Genomic DNA, 22,082 nt, shown 5'->3' on the forward strand with positions numbered 1-22,082 from the left:
CAATTTTGTCATTTTCCTCCATTTTTCTCCATTTGTTCTAATGACAGTGATAGCACTCAATCAAAGAAGTCATGTAGATAGTACATGTGCGTGATAGGGATTAAACTTTTATTTTCATGCAACAGAAAGGAAATCTTCAGGTTGAAAAAATTAATTTCTTGTAATATTTCAAGATGTATCTATTAAATTGCTCGTCAGTAGTTTGAAAATAAAAAGCTATCTGAAATCACACTGGGAAATCCTCTGAGTTCTCTGAAATCTCTGATTGAATCAGCTTCATTTATCACTGCCATCACTGGCTGATCTATAAATACATCTGCTTTTACAGCCTACACATTCTGAAATTTACTTGTTATCTCCTCAGAAGAGAAGGGCTAGTGGCTGCTCTTAAACAATCCTGGTTTAGCCAAAGCCAACACGAAGGTAAGACTGAAAGACCAAGCCCATCAGTTGTTGTTAGCTTTGATAGTCACTGCTATCATTTGCGAGTGTGCCTGTAGCCAGTCCAAGTTGGCAGCGTCAGCCCAAGCTGATTGGAGCTGCAGACATTTTTGCTGACTGGAGTCATGCTATCTTTGCCAGTTTGCTGGAATAGACACAGACACTGATTGGGTCATGCTGAAAACATTCCTGTCCTATGAAGCAAGTCTGTTTGTATTTCAGGTTTGCCAGGACTAATGAATTAAAAATCTTGGGCTCACAACATTTTGCTGCTTAATAATGCCTGTGACAGAAGGATTTTTTACACTCCCTGAAGTGTGACAGCATCATAATCCCTCATCCTGGGCAAGGCAAGGAAGGAAAAGCAGAATTGTTGAGAAACGTGGAAAAGGGTTATCTTTTGAGACAGCAAAGCCTATGGGAAGTGCAGGTAGCAGCTTGTTGCCCTGACAGCTGTCTCAGCTTCTCAGACCTTGTCAGTTTGTTGCTATGCAGCAGGTGCAGCCTTTTCTTTTATTGAAGCTTTACTCCATAAAGGCAACGACAAGCCAAGGCAGTGGCTGGCCCTGGATTATACAAGTGCAGACACTCCGCTAAGTGAGGTAAGGCAACAGGTGTGAAAAAATCCATAGAGCTGTAACAGCATTTAATCTGAGTTCTGCTGCAGGTTTTTTACAGAGGAACAGCAGCCAGACAGTTCTATAGGCAATTGTTGGGAAGATGAGAGCTGCAAATTAAATCTCATTCAGTTCCAGGTTGCCCACTCACTCTTATCTCTGTCTGAAGAGATACTGTTCTTCATCCATGGAGAAAGCATGTGGGAAATTGGGAGCAGTTGGTCTGCATGTTTCCTAATACCACCTTGTTTGTACACAGGCTTCTTCCATCACTCTCTGTTCTCTATGATTGCTTTTTGTCATGAAGAGCTTGAGGATTTTGCAAAAAAAAGAGCAAAGGGATAAATGCAATATCAAAAAAAAAAAAAATCATAACAGGGTAAATGCTGTGTATAAAGATGAATTTATTTTTTTTTCTGAATTAAAATAAAATGAAAACTTTCTTTTGTGTTTCGATAGAATTCACCATTTCTTACTGAAAAGGCATTGATTTTTGCCCTCACAGAGTAAGTAGATGATTAAAAGAGTTAATTCAAAAACCTTGCACACCACAGAGTATGTGATTGGGATAAAATAACAGTCTTGTAGCAATATTGTTATGGAAACTTTAAAAACTCTAGTAGAACATGTAATTTTAATTTCTTAGGCTATGATGTGAAATGTGAAGTAGGTTCTTATGAGGAAGACCACTTGAGATAGTCAATGTCAGGGAAAAGTGTATGAACAGCACAGAACAATGAACAACATTGTTTTAAGGATTTGCTTGCCACTCAAAATCTCATCATTCTGAGGGGTTTTTTCTTTACCTTTTATTGAGAAGTAAGGAAGGGAAATATGTTAAAGAATTTTGCATTGGTGATTCTGTTAATTTAAAACAATGAGATGTTTTGGATGTTTCTTATAAAGTGAGGGTGGGGAAGAGATCAAGAATGGTCAGAAAGTAAAAATTGTTCACTCTGATGCAATGCACTTCAACATAAAATATTTCAGTTGACTCCAAGAGTCTTTTCTTGAATCTAAAACCATACATGGCTGCAATTTATTTGGCTTTTCTTTGCCTGTGCTCCATAGATGACAGTTCCATTTTTGCAGGTCTTTAATACTAGTAATGGGGAATTAAGAGCAATTCCTGATATCCTTTGTGTACTACCAGAAAGATACACTTTTAGCTACAGATAACATTTATTCAAAGTAAGGATTTTAGATTATTTGTTTTTGTTGTAAGAAAAGATTATGCACTTCAAATAACAAGTAACCATATCACTCTGCTAGCTAAATATCGAAAGAGACAAAGCAAATAAATAAGAAATTCTGAAATTAAACCAAATTTGATCCTCTTCCACTGATTGCATGGCAATGATGCCAGAGAAGTGTTTGATTCACTTGTGCACCACCAAGGAAGATTATACTCCTGAAACAGTGTTCTGTTCTATTGACTTTTTGATACTGACAAATAATTCAGTATGAATTAGAATGACTTGGTAGAATTTTCATGCAATACAATAGCTACTGAAAAAATGCAAGACTACTGGCTTAGGAAACTGGCTCTTGTTTTCATTAGCTAAATGCTCTGGTGTCTGCTGACAATGAATTAGTAAATCCATTGTATTTTTCTGATGAATTTGGTTTCTAAATCTCTGAGAAGTTTTTACTGTAACTTAAAAGCATAATTGTCCACATATTTGGTATGAATACAATGCGTGCTGGATATCAGTCCAGAGTCCTAAAATAATTTCTTTATGGGTACATCTTTTGCATGCAGAAAGTCCCACTGTCTTCACATTCTTCACACATGGTGCTAATGAGAAGATTAATCTTTTTTAATTTTAGCAGTGTTTGTGTTAGATAATCAAGGGGATTGTTTGCATTCAGCTATTCAATAGAGTTTGACCAAAACTGTTCATTCAAAAGGTTAAATATACATAGTAGAACTCAGAGTACAACTTTTCAGGGCATAGAGATGTTTTAATTACACTATTAGAAAGTAGCTAATTCTTTCGTTGCTCAACAATTCTTTAGTGCCATATTTGAAATGAACTAGCAGTTTTCTTAATGGACAGGATTTCATCACAGTAAAATCACTTTTTGGAATTGATGGTCTCAGAAGAAAGACGGAAGACTGAGTAAGGTCCCAACCCAGGAGCCAAATCCATGCAGACAGACCCCTACACCTGCACAGGCTTCCACTGAAGAATCACCACCAAGGTTTGGAGACACCATGAATTTTTGGTCATGAAGTGTGTGACTTGCAGGCACAGTTGGACTGGGGGAGTATGGGTGGAAGGTAGGAGGATGAGTGCCTCCTCATTGACACCATGTGGAGTGGTGTGCACGGTTCCAATCACAGGGCAGGCTTGGGGTCATGTTACTCTCAACTCCCCACCCCTTCTTCCTTCTTCACCTTCAGAACCAGGCAGCATTGCCACGAGTCAAGGCTTGCTGAAGGGGCAATGGCGGGGAGCAAGCAGGTGAGAAGAGAGGCAGCTTCCTTTGCCATCATTCTTTCTAATCTATAAATAGCAAAAATAAAAGGAGTCTCTGCACTGAATTTCACTTAAATTCTTTTTAAATGGAAAAGTGAAATGGCGCTCCCTTGACTTTGATTCTAAACATTGCTTAGCTAGGATGGGAAAGGCAGCTGTGAGTGCATGAAAAGCATTAAAACTCATTTGTTGAATGATGTCACGTGCTCTGTAATAAATATATTTTTTGTATTATTGCAGCTGGAACAAACAAGTAAAAGCATTGACTCAAGTGCCCACATGATCACCACTGCCAGGGTACCTGCTGATAAGCCAGTACGAATTGCCTTCAGCCTTAATGATTCCCCAGGTAATTTATGGAGTTAAAACACAGTGCTTTTAAATTTAAACCACAACTGCTTTTAAATTTTACATTAACTTACCAGTGTTTACAATATCAAACCTAGTCCAGTGTAATGGATGGATTTTTTTTCTAAGTGGTAGCATGTGATCAGTTTTCCTGTCTGATAACTCTTAATGTTTCCATTAATAATTTCATTAGACTAAACCCTCTAGATTGACAATTTAGATCTTTACTTTCTTTCAGTGGTTTGTGGAATGCAATTAGGACTGCAATTAACTATCATATTTACCTTCATATGCAGTATGTCTGATTTTGTGGAATTGTAAAACAAGAAAAGTAAAAGGAAAAATTTGCATGAGCCTAGAGCAGGAAGAGACTTTTTCTAGGGGGAAGGTTGGAAAGTGCCACACATGCCCAGCCTGGTGAAAGGTTTCAGGAAACAGGTGCCCCACATGGCATGTTCTCTGAGACAGCAGCAGAAATTTCATTGATGTTTGTCCTATCAGCTTGTGCTGAGGGAGTATTAACCTATGTACACACATGGACCCTTTGGAGTAGATAAATATTATTGGTTTGCACCTTCAATATTATTAAGAAACAGAGAGCTGTTGCCAAACAGTGAAAGTCAAATAAATCAAAGGGGAATCTGAAAAGCATCCAAAAAAAGTTGGCTGTTGCTTTTGCTAAAGGTGAGTGCATGGAGTCAGGACTGAGATGTGTTTACAGCATGAGGTAAAGGACAGCTGAAACCTAGGCTGTTAAGTGCTTTATGAGACTCCATGCATTGTAGGATAATGTGTGAGGTCACTGCCTGAGGTTTGTGTGAACAGAATCTCAGCTTGAATGCAATTTTCTATTTTAAAAATATTTTAGAATATGCATTATCTGTCCTAGCTAATTGTTGTATATTATTAATTTTCAGCTACAATACTGAAATATAATCTCATCCCCTAAGCAAGGGAATTAAAAACCAAATATCTTCATATATAATTGAATCTAACTTTCAATTCATAAAGATGAGTGACAAAGAAAGATTGGGACAAGGAATATAAAGAAACACATGGTAATTTATATACCCTTTTTCATAAATTAAAATAACCTAGTAATTACATTTTTATTTCAGAAAGCAGTAAGGAATCATTCGCTTCTCTGGCACAGTCACATGGTAAATTTCTTGCAGCAATTATAGCATAAATAGGTCTTGAAGAGAAATGTAAAAGGAAGGGGAGTGCTTTTACAAATTATGAAAAGAGAATGCTAATGTGAGACACTGAAAACAAGTCAGGGAAAGCTGAGACCACGGGAAAATCAAAGAGAGCAGAGTGGTTTGTGACAAGAGACGGCAGTAGGAAATGACAAGGTTGTGAATAGCTTGGAAGAAGGGGACATGAAAGGCAGGAAGCCTCACTTCCTTGACATTGCATCATATTTTATTTTTTACTTTTTTACCCTGCTAATAATTGCAGCCTCTCTCTTAACATTTACAAAAATAAACTCAATTACAGAAAGGTAATCTTTTCCTTCTACATATTGTTAAATTGTTCCAAATGTTAAAATTGTTAATATTTTGAATACTTTGTTGTCTATATACAAATGTTCCTGCAGTATGCAATCCAGAATCTTTGTGAATACAGATTAAAAAAAAACCAACAACCAGTGAGTGCCATGTTCCCCTCTGCATCACATCCCTTTGGGGGCTACCAGGAGGTGTAAAGTAACATTATTGTTTTACTATGTCATGAGAACTTCAAGCATTTTTATGTTAGATATATTTCTAGAAGGCAAAGAAAATAAGCTTTTAATAGGTGTGAAAATTTCCAGCAAACCACAGTTGAACCAAAAGTATACAAATAAGTATTTAACACCTTTTTTTTTTAAGATGAGCTACAAAAACATTCAACAGATAAACCTTTAGGTATTCCTTAGCAGGTGCTTTTTTTTCCCCCCCTACTCTTTTGTATTTTTTCACCTTTTTTTTCACATTGACAATGATATTTGCTTTCAGTTCAAAGTGAAGTTTGAACAGGAGTTACCTGATGTTTGATAGTAAAGCATCAGCTGAAGCTTATGCACTGCTAGGATATAGTAAGTTTTTGGCAAGGGCTAAATGGTGAGGAAATCTCTCTGACTTAAGCTTTTCCCTAAATTCTACCTCACTTGAAAGACATGGTGACACATTTCACCAAGCAAGGCTGCATTCTCCTTCCGGGGGCTGTGCAACTGCTTATGAGGAGGAACTGACAGCATAACTGGATATAAAAAGAGGAATTGGAATGTTTCTTCTGGTTAGCAATTATCTCACTGGCTAGGATTGTAACCAAGCAGTGGGTGTGAGGAGCAGTGAAAGGAAAAACTACTCTCAGTTTATGAGAAGAAGTTACTTTGTGTTAACTGACCTACAAGACCAGAGCTGGCTTATCCTGAGTGTACAAGAAATAATGTGTCTTACATTATTTGTCAATCAACACCTGATGACTGAAATTCTGGCCAGCTTTGTGAGATATTTTTGATGTAAAAGTAGAGTAATCAGTTCCTTAAAAGTCTCAGGAGCAGCCCATCAGTGGCTGCTATGTAAGAAGACAGTTATTGTGTCTGTCTCTTATTTCTGTATATGTAAATGTCTATATATGGCTCTTTCACTGAAGTTCACTAACACATGTTTCCCAGGGTGTGTTGCACACTGTGTTGTAACAGTTTAACTTAAGGTACCATTTTAAAGTAATTAATTAGAAACATACTATTTCAACCTACCTTACATCACTTGGAAATTAATGCAGCTTGAACTGAATGTGGTGTTCCAAAATTCAACTAAGTGTTCAAGAGCTGAAAATTCATTGTGGTTTGTCAGCATCAATTTCATTTAACTGGTGAAATTCAGTATCTCCTTATTTTTATCAATCTTAAAAATACATGAACTTCATGGAATTTAGACAGCTGGATTTATTTTGTGTAATAGTTCAAAGGGAAGATTTGTAAGTTCATAACTCTTCACCTTGCCTGCTAGAATAAAAGCTTGAATCTAGCTGAAAAGTTCTGCCAATGGTATGCAGTGATAAATGACTGGGTCTGAAATTGTTAGTGAGTTCTTTAATTTTAACTTAGTCTACCTCTGATAGTACTTTCCAGAAAAATCACTGACAACAAAGACAAAACATACACCTCCTAATTAACCTGACAGACAGTGGAACAGTGTCATATTTTTGCAAGCATCGCAGAATTACTTATTTTACTCCTCTTTATGCTCATTATCCTAGTGGCTACAAGGAAATTTTTGCTTTTCTAGTTTAACATGCAAGACTGTTTTGCTGTGGTTGCTTCTTCAAAAACAACCTGCAGATTCCTACCCCACCCTCATATTGGTTATAATGGCCATAGAAGTTTTCCAGCACATTGATTGTCAAACAGCAAGGATTGCTAAAATATATGGCTAAAATTTACAGAGCTATTTTCCTGAATCAACACCAAATCTACAGGGCTCAGTTCTTGGGGAATTAAATGGGAAATCAGGTGAGATATTCTCAAAGGGACATTCATCTCAGGATGCTTAGTCTTGAGTGACGGTATATGAAATAGAAGGATTTTGCTCTTACCTGTTCCATTATGGACTGTTTCTATTTTTGGGAGGTCCACAACTCTTATTATTGAGCAAGCCTTCACATCCTATTCCTGGGTGCGGCAGTGACCGTTCCCCACTATTTTATGAGTGAGGTAACTGCGAGGTTGTGTAAGGTCGTGTCGGGCAGGGCTGTGAATAGAAGCCCTGGTGCTCCACAGAGCAGTGCCAAGTCGCAGTCACTTAGCCACACAGCCTTCCAGGATGAATCTGATGAGTCTATGCTTGTCTGTCAGTATCCAGGCCCAGAGCTGCTGGATATCACAGCCCTCCCAGGGCCAAGACTGGACCCTGACAGGCAGTTTGCCACTGTTGTTTGTGCAAGTTGTGATGCTTGTTGTTCAGTGTTCAGTTCAGTTTGAGCACTTTTCCTGTGCAAGGGCTGATCCACTTACAGGATAGCAACCTACTTATGTTACCAATTTAATTCTTTAATTTAGAAGGGGAGATCTGAATACATTGGCCCACACATGTAGGAGGAAAAAAAAATAGGACCTGACTGTATAATTAAATACTGGATCATAACTCAGTTACTCAAGGAAGCAGAGCTGTGATTGGCATTTCCTAAGTTTCAAGTGCTTGATTTAGCAACCTTAATGTGCTTTCAACACATTTAATTTTTTTATATTCTATTTCTGTCTATCTAAGTGAAGATCATAGAGAAACTAATTTTTAAGATTATACTGCAAGTGAATCAGATGTTGTTCTTAAAGGATTTACTGCCTTTAGCTCACAGTTCAGTTAAATGGAACAGCCATATAGGAAAAGATTTAGGTATTACACTTCATTGTGCCAGACACTGTGTCAGTCAGACAGCAACATGTGAAGGATTTCTCTCATTTGACTACATGATGGAGGTCTGGGATGTTGGAAACCCCAGGAGGCCAGAACATGATTGAATAAGTGAAGCTTTCCAGAAATCAAGCTTCATTCTCAAATGTGCAACTTTAGCATGTATCAGGGCTAGTAGTGAACTTTTTGTACAATCAGTGTTAATAGAGTTCAGATGCTCTTTGTTACAAATGACAGTTTTCAGCAACTAGCCAAGCTGATCATGTAAACCTCATGAAACAAACATGAAAATCACACTATTTCATGCACATGAATTGAGTCTTTAGTTAAGAACACATAGGTTTTATCCAGCATGCAGGATTTAAGGGCATTTTTAAGTATAGAACTGCAAAATTAGATTTGGGATCTATGGGAAATCAGGAAATGCTACTCATTCAGAAATCATGTTACAGATATATTAAGATATATTAAGCTGTAATGAAATCTCTGATCTGATTCTTTCACATCACAGGATAGTGCTATTGAGTTTGCTGGTATGGCCATAATATCCACATGTAGGTTTTCCCTCATTTCTTACTTCCTTTTGACCAAAATCTTGACTCATTTTCAGGTGCAGTGAGTTGCTTTCTCTGATTTTAAATATATTTTTATTTTAAATGAAATAAGTTTTCAACATTCAGCTTGAATTATAAATCATTTTTCCTTATGTATTTTTTATAGTGACTTTAGGGATGAGAGGTTGTTTGTACCTGGTGAAGAATCTGCCTAGATATTTTCAGAGATTTGTGGCACAGAAAAGCCACTAACTTTTATAAAAGGGGTCTTTGATTATATCAGTGATTCTTTATAATAATCTAGATTTTAATTAAAAATTGATAATTAATTGAGGAAAGGGGAGTGGTATTTCAGAGTTTCGTGTTCTAGTTAAGGAGAGATAGAGAGAAAATAAACACAGATCAGGAGATAGTTCAGAGAATGTTTTGATCTTCAGAATAATTTCCTTGGCATTTCAAACTTTTTTTTTTTTTTTTATTTTCAGAGTCAATATATTTTTAAGGCTAGAAATCAATGTGATTCTGACTGGTATTCTGTGTGTAAGGGCAATAGCAGTTCTTCAGAAAAAAATGCAAGAGTTTGTATCTTTCCTCTTCCTGAAAACACCCTCAAAATTTTTAAGAGGCAAATGACTGCTTTAATTTGCTTTCCTCTTGTGTGAAATTTAAGTTTTCATTATTACCGAGTGGGTTTTATTGTTATTGTTGTGGTTGTTACTTCGACAACAGTGAAATAAAAACTGCTCTGGGGCAATAATTTATTTCACTGAGAGATGTGGGGAAAGGCTTTTGCTGTTCTTTTTGTGAAAAACAAGATTGCAGTTAGCTATGAGGATTTCTGTTTATTTTTGTTAACTAAATACTTCAGGTGAAATGCTCAAAAGAGCCTAAGAGAATTAGGAACTCAGGATAATTTCAAAACACTGAAGTCTGTAGCATTTCTCAATGGTGTTCTGCACATCAGATGATGATTTAAACAAGTCTTAAACTAGTATAACTAAAAAAAACCCTAGCAGCTGTTCAATAGATGCTAGGGCAAGCCCATTATAAAATGTACTATGGTATGTCATAATGGTTAGGATACCAGTACATTCTATTTTTAGTACCATTGACTCAGTCACTTGAGTTCAAAAAATAAGCAGGGAACATCTGTTTATTGAAAGGATTTCCCCTCCGTTAATTTCTCTCTCTATTCCATCCTTTAAAAAGTACTTCCAAAATTTTTAACTGGTTCCCTTAGGAGTATGATCCAATTTATTTTCCAATATTCTGACAGTACATTAATTTTCTTATTAATATATGTAATTACTGTCTGATGTTTATTCAAATTTTTTTTAATCATTTGGAGTGTTGCTTTTGCTATCTTTTTCTGAATTTTAAAGGTGTTCAAGATCCCTCCATAAAGCTACACTACCAAAGATTGTACTGCTGGAATTGCCAAAACAAATAGCAGTTTAACTGCCACCCATGACTCTGGTCCAATATCTCTGTCAGAATATTTAACAGCTATTCAGCCAAATACTTGCAGAGCAGCTGAAGCCCTAGTCAGACTGAGTCTTATTCTGTCCTTCCTTTTAGCCTTGCCATACGACTCATCTTTCTTCTTTTAGCATGTTAGTCTATTTATATGTTGTACAAGAAAGCAGTAGCAAATTAAAGGTAAACACTTGCATATTAGCATGATACAATTCTATACAATTAAAGCAATTTAAGTATTTTCCAGAATGGACATGCTTGACATATGGTGTGAAGAAAGAAGGGGGACACTCACATGACATGGGTATGACTTTTTGGTAATGCTAGCAAGACAACTACTCCATGAAAATGCAGAAACTTCACTTTGTTTTTTGAGGAAGTTCAAGAGCTTTTGCTTTTGTATCACTATATTTTTTTTTCTTCTCTGAACATCTCTTCCCAGAGGCTGCCTGGCTCTAGCTGTATTATTGAGCAAAGCTGTGACCAGTGTAAGACAGTATGTTTATTTTTCATAGGATAAGGTGACTTATTCTACTTTCTCCCCCCAGCTTCCATTTCTGTATAACCACAGACATCAGGAGAAAGAGATAGCAACTATTTGAAAAATAATTTACATCCTAGTCTGTACTCTTTTAGAATCCTGTTTTGTTATGAGGTCCTCTTGATCTTTTTGGGGTTTTGTTGCTGTGTTCAAGTCTCTAAGTACACAGAAGGTTGCAGGATCTGAAATGTGTTAACAATTTTCTCCTGTGAGAGTCATTCTTATTTAATTTTGACACATTACAAACAACTGACTGTAAGCTAATAGTAACACTCTCCTCACCTCCCATAACCTGTAGTAAGATGAATAAAGTCATCATAATCCAATGCAAAACTGAGAGTGTGAAAGTCACTAAGGAAGAAATATTGCACTGGCGCTACCAAGTGTGATTCATATTTCTGATCTCAGTCCAGCTACTAGTGGGCAGGTGTCCACATCACAACCCTGACATAACTGGCACAATCTGTCCCACCTTTGCTGGAAGTCTGTACTAAAAATAAACAAAAATAAACAGACAAACAACAACAACAACAAAAAACAACAACCAACCAAATAAATAAAACACAGCTTGGTTTGTTGTCGTGACTGAACTAATTCCAGCCCATAAGGATTGTAATTGACAGGTTAAAGTCCTTTAAGACAGTCCTTTACTTAGCAGTGTGATGGAGAGAGCTCAGGAAGAAAAACAGTTTAGATTTATTTGTTTTATTAAATTTTGTTTTATTAAATTTATATTAAATGTATTAAATTTATATTAAATTTATTAAATTTATTATTTAATTAAATTTATTTTAAATTTATTATTAAAAATAATAATATAATTTAATTTAATTTATTAAATTAAATTAAATATTAAATAAATTAATTATTATTAAATTATGTAATTTATATTAAATTCATGTTCTACTGGACTAACTGCTTTGTTTCTTAGTCGCTGCAATGCAAAATAGACTTTCTGTATTTCCAGAATGTAAACTTATTTTATTACCAACCACTAGTATTTTCAAGGATTCTACTGAGGCATCTCAAGTATAAAAGAGAAGATGTGGAGGTGTTTTTGGGTTCTCTATATTACTGTTCATATATGCAAAATAGAACTTCATCAAACAGATTACTTGAAATGCCTTCTTTGGTAGACAATGACTTCTAACATCGTGTTTATCTTTTAGATGATGCTTCCCCTGAAAACTTCTCTTTGGCATTTCCAGAACTAGATCAGCAGCTGCAGGTAAACTTTTCTTCTCTTATGACTGTTCTACTTCACATTCACTGTATTTGTTCTTATAAAAAGCCTTTGGTTTTTACATTACGGTGGAAATGTTTAGTGGTGCTTTTCTAGTCTATTAACATTTAATAAAGTCATATATATCCATAGAAGAAAACATTATCTTTTCAAGATCTACAGAAAATTTTTAGTCCAACAGTAGAGAAATTACTATTTTAACAATCTTGTCTGCTTTTAAGATTTTCTATCCAATTCCTGCAATGAGGAAAGTTCTTGTTCAATTGATGGGAGAAGGAATGAGACAGGTATTATACATCCTGATGCCTGCAAGCTGTGCTGACTGATATCATCAGCTTTTTCAGAAGCATTTCAAGAGAATCCTTTGGTGACCAGTCTGATTTTTCAGCATAGGATGATGGGCCCCAGTATACTGGACAGTGAGCAGTTGATGGCAACTCCATGGTTCACCAGGCACAAAGACAGTTCTGCATCCAGGGATTATTTCCCTTTCCTCTGTGGTGGTTCTGGAGTGTTTGCTGGCTTTTGTAGACTACTTCAGGTCATCTGCTTTCCCAGGAGCATTTAGACCTACTCTGATATTTCACTATGAAGGCAGTTGTTTCCTGACTCTAAACTGAGAAAAGCATTAGTAGACCATACATAGTCCAATAATGTCATCTTTCCTGTACCCATCAACTTGTGAGACAGCATGGGAGAGCTGCTGACTTCAAGGGCTGACACTTCTGTCCTCCTGCTCTCATCAAAAGGATGACTGAGAAAAGAATGGAGGAATACAGACCCTTCTTGCTCTATCCCTCTCATCCTGAGGATATGGCAGGTTCTTTAAGCATAAGTAGGAATTAATAATAGCTTAATATTTGGGACAAAGCAATCATGTTTCATGGCTGGAGCACTGAATTGAAAGTAAAGAACCTGCATTTTGTTTCCAGCTCTCTCAGTGACACATTGCCTAATCCTGGAGTTGCTTCATCACCCTGTTCATCTCTGAAATTAGGTTAATAATTTTTACTTTTTTTTGTTAAAGAGCATTATGACCAGTGGGTGAGGATTTCTCTAAAAGAGCAAAGTATGATTATTATTGCTGCTGTTGATACATGAAAACAAAATTACTAGCATAACATATAAGTACTCTGCAGGACAAGCAATGGTGTTTTTATTATGACTTTTATGACTTCTACATTTCTGGAACCTATAATATATTCTAAATATGAAATTTCATTATAGGCTGAAAATGTTCCTCTGGAAGCATTCAAGTGTGCTGGATAGATAATAGTCCTTCAGTAAAAGTTTTTAAGTACACACTAGCACAATCCCACTAAGTGTACCTAATTGGTCTGTTAAGTACTTGACATTTGTTCCAAGAAAACTTTCCTTTACTCACACCATCTCAGTAGGAGAACAAAGAAACAATCAAAGGCTTTCGTTCATGTAATGTTCTTTTTATTATCCTTTATAAACTCTCTTGGTAATCTCAGGGTAGCTGAAAGGATAACTTATGAGAACTACCTGACTCAAGCACTTCAAGAGTATAAATTTTTGGTAGCACTTCACCCTTTAGCTTTTTTAGTTTATGTGCATATTTATATTTCGATGCCTTTCTGTTCATCCAAGGGAAGTGAAGTCAATACAGGATTCTGAGCTGATGCAGAGGTTGCATTCACATTTAGCAATAAAAACTTGAATTTCCTTATTTTTGTCAATCTGTATCACAGCTTCATGTGATAACTATTTAATGTAATTACAACATTTTTAGTCTGCTTTAAAATTTCAAACAAGCAATAACTGTTACAAAGTTATCACTTACCTTGTTAGATGTCTTAATAATTGCGGATTTTTTCAATTGCTACAACCCAAACTGCTGCAGGTTTATCAGAACTGTATGGCATGTGCTTGCAACTCATTTCAGCTTTCAAACAGGTAGCTCCTGTATTACAGAAACAAGTAAGATGGGCTTCACCAGAACCTACAGAAGTAATGAACAGTGCTGTCCCTTGTCATTCCATCCATGCTTTTTTCTGTCCCAAAGTGCATTAATATAGAGCACACACATGAAGGGCTGTGCAAATGAACCTTTTAATCAACTGTGGCAATAGCAGCCTGAAATGCTTGAATTTGTAAGAATGCTGGTACATATAACATAACATTCATAACAAAAATACCATATCTTAGAGCCACAAGATTTTCATCAGTGTGCCATAAATACAGTCAGAAACATTTGAATTTTATTTAAAGAAGCAAAATATAAATGCAGGTTATGTGGCTATATAGTAATAGGCACCTTAAAAAAAAAAGGTAATAACTACAGATTTCAAGCATTTAAAGAAAAACTTTGAAACCTGTTTTAAAAACAAACAAGCAAACAAAAAGCCTAAATTAGCTGATCTTTAAGCTGGATTTTGAAAGCAGCTTGAAAGCTATGTAAGTTCAGCGAGTCACTTGGAAAATCAGAGCCTTAGAATTCTATGCATGCAGGCAGCAGACCACAGCCTGAGTACCAAGCAATTTGCACCTCTGTTTTAGGCTTCAAGCCCTCGTCCTCCTATGTTAGGCCTTGGCAGACAACTTGGCTATTTGAGCAGAATTACCTAGTGGTCCCACTTTTCCTCCCACAATCCTTCCATACCTATTCCTTGGGCAGCAGCATCAGATGGCAGGGCAAAGTTCAGTGCAGCCTCCCCTTGGCAGGGTAACAAACCCTGCTGTCCAAGCACTCAGCTCTACAGAGGCAGAGGTGGGATTGCCTGGAGAGAAGGTCTTTCTAGGAGACTTAATGAAAAAGCTGTAAAGACTCTTACTAAAGGACAGTTCTAGTTGCAGCTTCTTTCTGAAGAATAAAAGTGATCAGTCTGTGTGTTCTGATGTACTAGCTAGCTTCAGACTAACATGTTTTATTTTCTAATTACTTTTTGAATGTTACATTTTCCCACACATTCCAAGAAGAAGTTTGTAAGAAAACAACTCAGCTACTATCAATCAAAATTGGTATGTGGTCAACCAGTCATGAAAGCCTCAAAATGTGAGAACAGATTAGTTTAAGCTATATTTGCAGCTTTATTATTCAAAAAAAAAAAGACAAAATCACACATATAACTAAAATAACTTCCTGCTAAGTTATCAGTGAAACAATACTCATATTAATAAACTTCTTGCTTTCAATTCCTTTTGTTTGCAGTATTGGAAATTATTCTCTTCCCACTGACAAGCAATACCTGCTTATTTGGGCTTTGGTGTTTTTACCCCCTCCAGTGTGTGCACCCTGTGGTGGGTAGTGCAGCAAGGGTACAAGCTGGTTACACCTGTCACTCTGTCACTGGGAATCTTTAAACTTTGCTTTGTGTAAAAGCTAGGCAGGTCCTTGGAAGGAACTTCCTTGCTTAGCTGCACAGTGACCCCTCTGATGGACACTTTACTATGGGTTGTCTGCTGTATTTAGAAACATGCATCAGCATCCAAGGCCTTGTTGTTCAGGTCACTGAATGGAGAGGAGGGTATCTAATGTTAAGTACCTGCATTGCTATGTCCTGTGCGTTGCCTGTCGCATTCCAGCACTTCCTGTGACTTGCTCAGTTCATCTCTCTGTTCTCCATCAAAGTCTTTATTCCAGCTGAGAGTTTGATCCTCAGGAGGGAAGAACACAAGTCACATATGGATGCACAGGGTGTTCTATAATTCTTAATCTTTCAAAAACAGGTTGGATGGGGCTCTGACCGACCTGGTCTATTGGAAGGTGTCCCTGGCAGGAGGTTGGAACGAGGTGATCTTTAAAGTCCTTTCCAACACAAGACAATTCAATGGTTCTATGATCTCTTCTCATGAAATTGTGAGAGAGACATTTATGTCATATTCTGTATTACAAATCTGTGTAGTTAGATGACTATAAAATTGCTGCAACAGAGAAAAAGCTCCAACCATTTATAACATCAGTTTTTTAAGTGACAGGATAGTTTTTCTTGCTTTAGTGGAGTATGCTCATATAAAAGAAGTAATGAAAATGTTATGAAAGGGGCAGTGTGTTGTGTATGATATAAGCATTTAGCAGAAACCTTGTTTACTCTGGAACTTTAATTGCTTCTACTGAATGCCAGGATTCTTGTCAGACACATGAATTTATTTTAGAAAGTTCAAAAGCATTATGTGATTTTAAAGACGATGCTGTAATTTTTTTACTATGTATTGATTTCCATGAGAATTCCTAGAGCACTGTGTTGCTTTATAATTAGATTTGATTGCCTATGAACTTGATAAGTCTCCTGTAAAGCTGCTGTGATAACTTTGGTCTTAGATTATGTAAAACAATTTTATGCATGTATGTTAACATGTATGCATGTTCACCAAGAGCATCATACTAAGGTTAGAAAAAAATGGAAAATCTCCCAGGAAGGAGAGCAAAACTCAAAATTGCTCTCATCCAGTTGATAAGAATGTTTGGAGGAAAGACAACTGTTTACTTTCACAGTAAAACTAGACTAGACTCGATGTATCCTAAGATGGATATCTGAAACTGGTGGAAGAGTTCCAGTTTCACAACAAAAAAGTAGCTGCAATGTGCTATTTTTGCTTGGCACAATGTGATTTTTTTCTGTCATAGAAAAGTGAAGAAGGCCATATAATGAACAGTGGCCACATTCAAAATATTGACATTGTATTTTTCAGTTTTCCAGAATAGTTCAGCTGAAAGTTCTCAAATTTACAAAAAGCAAAACACCACTCCTTAATTAGATAAGTGTTGAAGACTTCTAGATAAGTTAATGTGAGCTGGAAAAACTTCCTGATACATTTTTTTCTGGAAACTTCAACTTTTTCAGATTTTTTTTTTTTCTCAGTTAAACAAATACATAAATGCAAGTAAACACTGGTGAATCAAAAAAATCAACTGTTTTAAAGTTTTTGAACAGTTGAGTGGCACTGTGGAATGGATAGCAATATGGAATGCTGATTTTCATATGGCAAGGCAAAAGAACTTGTCATGTGAGTGAAGCAAAAAAAAACCCAAAAACCTGAAAACTTTCATTCTGTATCACCCCAGAAAAGATTTTATTTAGAAGACCTCCTTCAACCTGCCCTATAAAGTAGACAAAGAGGAAGCCACTCAGATGTTTAGAGGAATGGAGCACCTCTCCTACTAGGAAAGCAGATCCCTTCCAACCCAAACCAAAATCTGTGATTTTGTTTCTTCATGAGCTGCTTTTGCATGTCATCTTCCAACACCTTACACTTCTGGATTCTGAACAAAAGCCTAAATAAACAGTGCATATGTCTTGTAAACATCTACATATATATGTGCAGTTACAGGATGGTCTATAAAAGGATCTCTTAGCGTCTACCTGCTGAATTCCTTAGAACATTTGTCAGTGTTACAGTGAGTTACTCAACAAAACACAAGGAAAAATCAGACTTTGTTGAAAATGAGGCATAATAGGACAGTCCACCAGTATAACTTATAGCTGTAGCTTTTGTACTAGCTTTGTGAACATAATCAGAGATGCTGGCATGTGCATATTTTGCCAGCACAGGAAAATGAGGGTGGATGACACTGAAGCCTGAAATAAACAGGATTAAAAGTAGCATCTGTTGCCATTAAATGTAACTTATTTTGGCAAGGATGTTTTTTGCTTGTCTAGCAGGTATGCTTTTATTTATATTAATTCATGGACAGGCAAGTGCTTCATGAAGTAGCAAGCTCAGTCTGTCCTAAGAGGAAGTCAAAGTATGGCTGTTTGCTTCTAAGTAAAAAAAAAAAAACCAACATTCTGTAAATTTAACTTAATTAAGGCCTTCTGAAATGAGTCACCTTGGTAAACTAGCAACCTCTTAACATAAAAATGTTATACAGACTTCATGGAATGCCATTGGGCATTCTGTACTGCAGTATCTGCAGTACTTCCCATTGCCTGGCCAGAGACATTTTAAAAAGTCCTTCCAGGTGGGATAGAGATTTGTATCTCTCCTTTTCCCATGTTATTGCAGTAGAAGGTGTTTGCTAAATAAGCCTGTTTCATATCCTGCTGACCAGAAATTACTCATGGATGTTGTAGATACTGTCTCTGGAGCCTTTCTTAGAAGAGGAGCAAACCAAATTCTCCAGCTCTGGCTCCCCCATCCCTGGCAGTGTTCAAGGCCAGGTTGGACAGGGCTTGGAGCAACCTGATCTAGTGGAAGATGTCCCTGCCCATGGCAAAGGGGCTAGAATTAGATGCTCTTAAAGGTCCTTTCCACCCCAAACCACTCTATGATATGATCCAAAGATATTTTATCTACTCATTTGAAAACATAATCACATTTATGTTTTAAAGAAAAATACACTAATAATTTAAAAGATTCTTGCTATAGTGCTTACTACCATCAGACAAATTGAAAAGAATTTTATTAACAGAAATTATTAAACCAATGGTATAAATTAACTTAGATGCTAAAATATCAGTGTAAGAAAAAATGTTACTGAAGAGGAAACAATAATAGGAAGGGTTTTAAAAGTCAGCAACTGGTTCTAAGTGAGACTTAGATACTAAGTTTCAGCATGACTAGATAATTTTTAGCACTCTCTATATATATCTTTTGAGTGGGAAGCTGGAATATAGAAACTGAACACTGTTTTAATTTTTTAACTGGTTTAAACCAGCTAGATTAGGGGAAACTAAACTGGAAGAAATTCCAAGGTGTTTTTTACTTTGTTTTGTTTTGTTTTTCTTTTGAAGTATCACTGTTTGGAGACTTTTCCCTTGGTACTGTTTGAAATGGTTTTATTGTGATGCACTTGTTGGTGGCTGATCTCTGGTAGATAGCAGAGATGCTGCTTTGGCTCATCCATGCATTCTTGGATTAGAGCACTGAGACTTCTATATTCAGTCCTGCTAAATTTATGCTTATTATTTGGGTGGCTATATGAATGGTGCTATTGCTCATCCACATTGAAATGCAATTAAAAGCCCTTTATGAGGGATTAGATTCATCAAATATTGTGCTGCCCTTTTCCTGGGTTCCAAAAATCTCCAAGATCAAGAAGAATGAAACAATGTGGTGTGAAACAATTCTGCTGTAGAAGTTTTACATTTTGAACATTGAATATGAGTGTCTGTGTTAAAATTTCAGTGAGGAATCACATATCAACTAAAAGTATTTGCAAGCTCCATACATTACTTACATCTGTGCTTTGGGTTATGTCTGATGCCAGCTTACCCCATCTCCTGAACAAAAATGTTTTTATCTTTGTCTCTGAATATGTTTAGTAAAATTTAAATTTCCACTTTAGATAAAACAAAGGATTACAAGATCATAAATAAGAAAAGTCTGAGTGCTTGTGCTTTTCCTAATAAAGGAGAGGAAGAAATGCAAAATAATCTACTAATATTGTGGAACACCACTGGATGTTATTTAACTCGGCAGTAAAGGAACTATTTTAAGTGTTTCCTATTACTTCAAACAGGTGGTTCAAGCATACTATTTGGAGTTCACTTACAGTCAATAGATTCATGGTTAATAACTTAAAAATACTTTCTAAAAGTGTTATAACCAAAATGTGGCAGTCAAACCTGAAGCCTGAATTAAGATGCATTATTTTTTAAGCAGAAAAAAGCACCTACATTTAACCAAAATGTATTTTCAAGAATTCGATTAAATTTACATAAGGAGTACTAGGACAGCTTGGTTTTATTTGCCATATTTATTATATTCAGTGTACACTGAAAAAAAGTTGATCTTGCTACAATGACGTCAGGTCCTGGCAGTGTAAAGATATATGTGATAGGTCTGACCAATGCATCATCTTTAGCATTTACTTATCACTAGTTGAAAAAGAGGGAGATAAAGGGGAAATTCTTTGAAAAGCCTTCAGGGATATTTTGCAAATCTGACAAGGAGAGTTCTGAAAATTCTCAAAATGTTTGAAGTTTTACACATATGCTTTGAATTTTTACACATATTCTTACACAGGGAACTGTTTTAGACTTTTCCCTTCCATGAAAGGCCATCACTAGGAGTAGTTGACCATATACTGCAGTTAAGGGAATAACATCTTTAGATATTCTCACAAGAATTTAGATAAATATTGTATCTTTCAAAATATGTGGGCTTTTAACTAATATTTCATTCAAAAAGCAGTGGGGTGTTTTTCTTCTTTTTTTCCTTAAAGCCTCTGCCTCCCTGCCATGACTCTAAGGAATCTATGCAGGTGTATAAACAGCACTGCAAAATAGCGGAAGAGTACCATGAGGTCAAGAAAGAAATTGCTCTGCTGGAAGAAAGAAAGTGAGTAACTTTCCCAAAGGATTTACTGTCCTATATTCTCTTTGTAAAACCCTGTTTGAACCATGAAGGTTTAACATTGTATGTTCTGACCTTATATACATATACACTTATATATGTATATACTTATTTATACACACCTTATAAATGTGGCCTTCCACTATCTGGAGGAAGCCTACAAGATGGAGAGAGACTATTTATAAGGGCCTGGAGTGACAGAACAAGGGGAATGGCTTTGAACTGACAGAGAGCAGGGATAGATGAGATATTAGGAAGAAATTCTTCCCTGTGAGGGTAGTGAGGCCTTGGCACAGGTTGCCCAGAAAAGCTGTGGCTGTGCTATCCCTGGAAGTGTTCAAGGCCAGGCTGGACAGGGCTTGGAGCAAGCTGGGTTAGTGTATGGTGTCCCCTGCCTGTGACATGGGTTTGGAACTGCATTATCTTTGGGGTCTGCTTCTACCCCAATCCATTCTATGATCCTATGATTTCATGCCACTGCCTGATGGTCACAGAAGAGCACAAGTTGGCCATTGCTCTATAGGATCAATTGAGGCCACTAAGGGCTGTCATAGTTTTGGGCCCTCACCTTTGTGGATGTCCCTTAAAACCTTCACTGACAAGCCTCCAAGTCACATAACAATCCAGTTCAGCTGGTGCAGGTTCCTTTTCAATTTTAGTTTATTCAATAAACACTGCACGCTTTACTGAAGAACAAAATGGATCCTCATTTAGGCTTTGAATGTTTGACAATATTAGCAAACATGTTTCTGTGAGGTGCTTTGTTTTTGTGTACACTGGTTCAATGTACATTGGCATTTCAGGTGTTCATACCCAAAGTGAATAAGCTGGAGACTTTTTTTCTTGTCTATGGCCTGTACTCACAGCCCTGTCATCTTTTACCTGACTATTAAATGGCAAAGGGCACTCTGTGGCTGTCAGTCCCTTTCCACAAGAAACCTGAAAAAGAAGTTCAGAGAGAGGAAAGAAGGTGAGTAGTAAATCTCAGCCCAGCTGACCGTGCAGTTCAGCCAAGTTTGCATGGTGTCTTGGTTTGAAAAGGCAGGCATCTGCTAAGGAAGGCAGAAACCTCCCTTGAAATGGAAAAATCTCCCCCCTCAGAATTGTTATGATTGTGAAATCAAGGGGCTCCCAAGCAAAGATATGGGAATAACAGTTCTTTACTAGGAAAATTAAAATAAAAATGCAGTAGTACAAAAAGCCACTGAGAGTCAGAGTACAACCTGACACCCTGTTGGTCAGGGTGTCAGTAACAGTCTGATTAAATGGTGCCTACAGTCCTCTTGGAGTGACAGATGTGGTTCTGTTGAATCAGTCATCCTGTAGAAAGGGTGTAGTTTACCTCTGAAGGTGCAGTGGTGCTGTAAATGGGTCCAGTCTTCCTCTGGGAATCCAGTGCAAATGGCTGCCTGTGGTGCTCTGAGTCTCAGATTATATCCAGGTAGGAATGCTGGGCTCCTCCCCCTGGCTGGAGCATCTCACAATGGGATGATGTAATTTTATCAGTCATGTAATGAGACTCAATGGCCCATTAACAGAAGAGATCCCCCAGTTATGAGGGATGGGTCATGGAAGAGATAAAGAACACTGCCCGGCCCCGTTTTAACAGCTGGTAATAGAATACATACTTCTGATTACATCTTGCATTGCAACCCAAGACACATGGGAATCTGCAGCTGCAGAAGCAAGATGATGGGAGGGAAACTGTTGAAATCCT

General features: G+C 36.8%; 1 protein-coding gene and 1 long non-coding RNA gene across 4 annotated transcripts in view; one reads left to right on the forward strand and one right to left on the reverse strand.

Moving 5' to 3' along the window:
• The first annotated feature begins 2,069 nt into the window (after window positions 1–2,069).
• MAP3K7CL (MAP3K7 C-terminal like) overlaps window positions 2,070–22,082 on the forward strand; it is a 34,443-nt gene continuing 14,430 nt past the window's right edge. The window contains exons 1-5 of one of the 3 annotated variants that reach the window (XM_023943558.2): window positions 3,119–3,263; window positions 3,466–3,526; window positions 3,782–3,890; window positions 12,030–12,088; window positions 20,235–20,350. In XM_023943558.2, coding sequence (XP_023799326.1) covers window positions 3,509–3,526; window positions 3,782–3,890; window positions 12,030–12,088; window positions 20,235–20,350 — 302 coding nt within the window. In that variant the 5' untranslated portion in view covers window positions 3,119–3,263; window positions 3,466–3,508. Of the gene's footprint in view, window positions 3,264–3,311; window positions 3,527–3,781; window positions 3,891–12,029; window positions 12,089–20,234; window positions 20,351–22,082 lie in introns of those variants that run through there. The other 2 variants (XM_086883345.1, XM_086883344.1) reach the window with 2 other exon arrangements.
• LOC147654389 (uncharacterized) overlaps window positions 13,911–22,082 on the reverse strand; it is a 41,689-nt gene continuing 33,517 nt past the window's right edge. Inside the window, exons 2-3 of the long non-coding RNA XR_015285133.1 lie at window positions 15,613–15,724; window positions 13,911–14,030 (exon numbers count right to left, since the gene is read on the reverse strand). This is a non-coding gene — a long non-coding RNA (uncharacterized LOC147654389). The remainder of the gene's footprint in view (window positions 14,031–15,612; window positions 15,725–22,082) is intronic.

Source organism: Cyanistes caeruleus, chromosome 3, assembly GCF_971803275.1.
Source record: "Cyanistes caeruleus chromosome 3, bCyaCae1.hap1.1, whole genome shotgun sequence".
NCBI classification, from domain to species: domain Eukaryota; kingdom Metazoa; phylum Chordata; class Aves; order Passeriformes; family Paridae; genus Cyanistes; species Cyanistes caeruleus.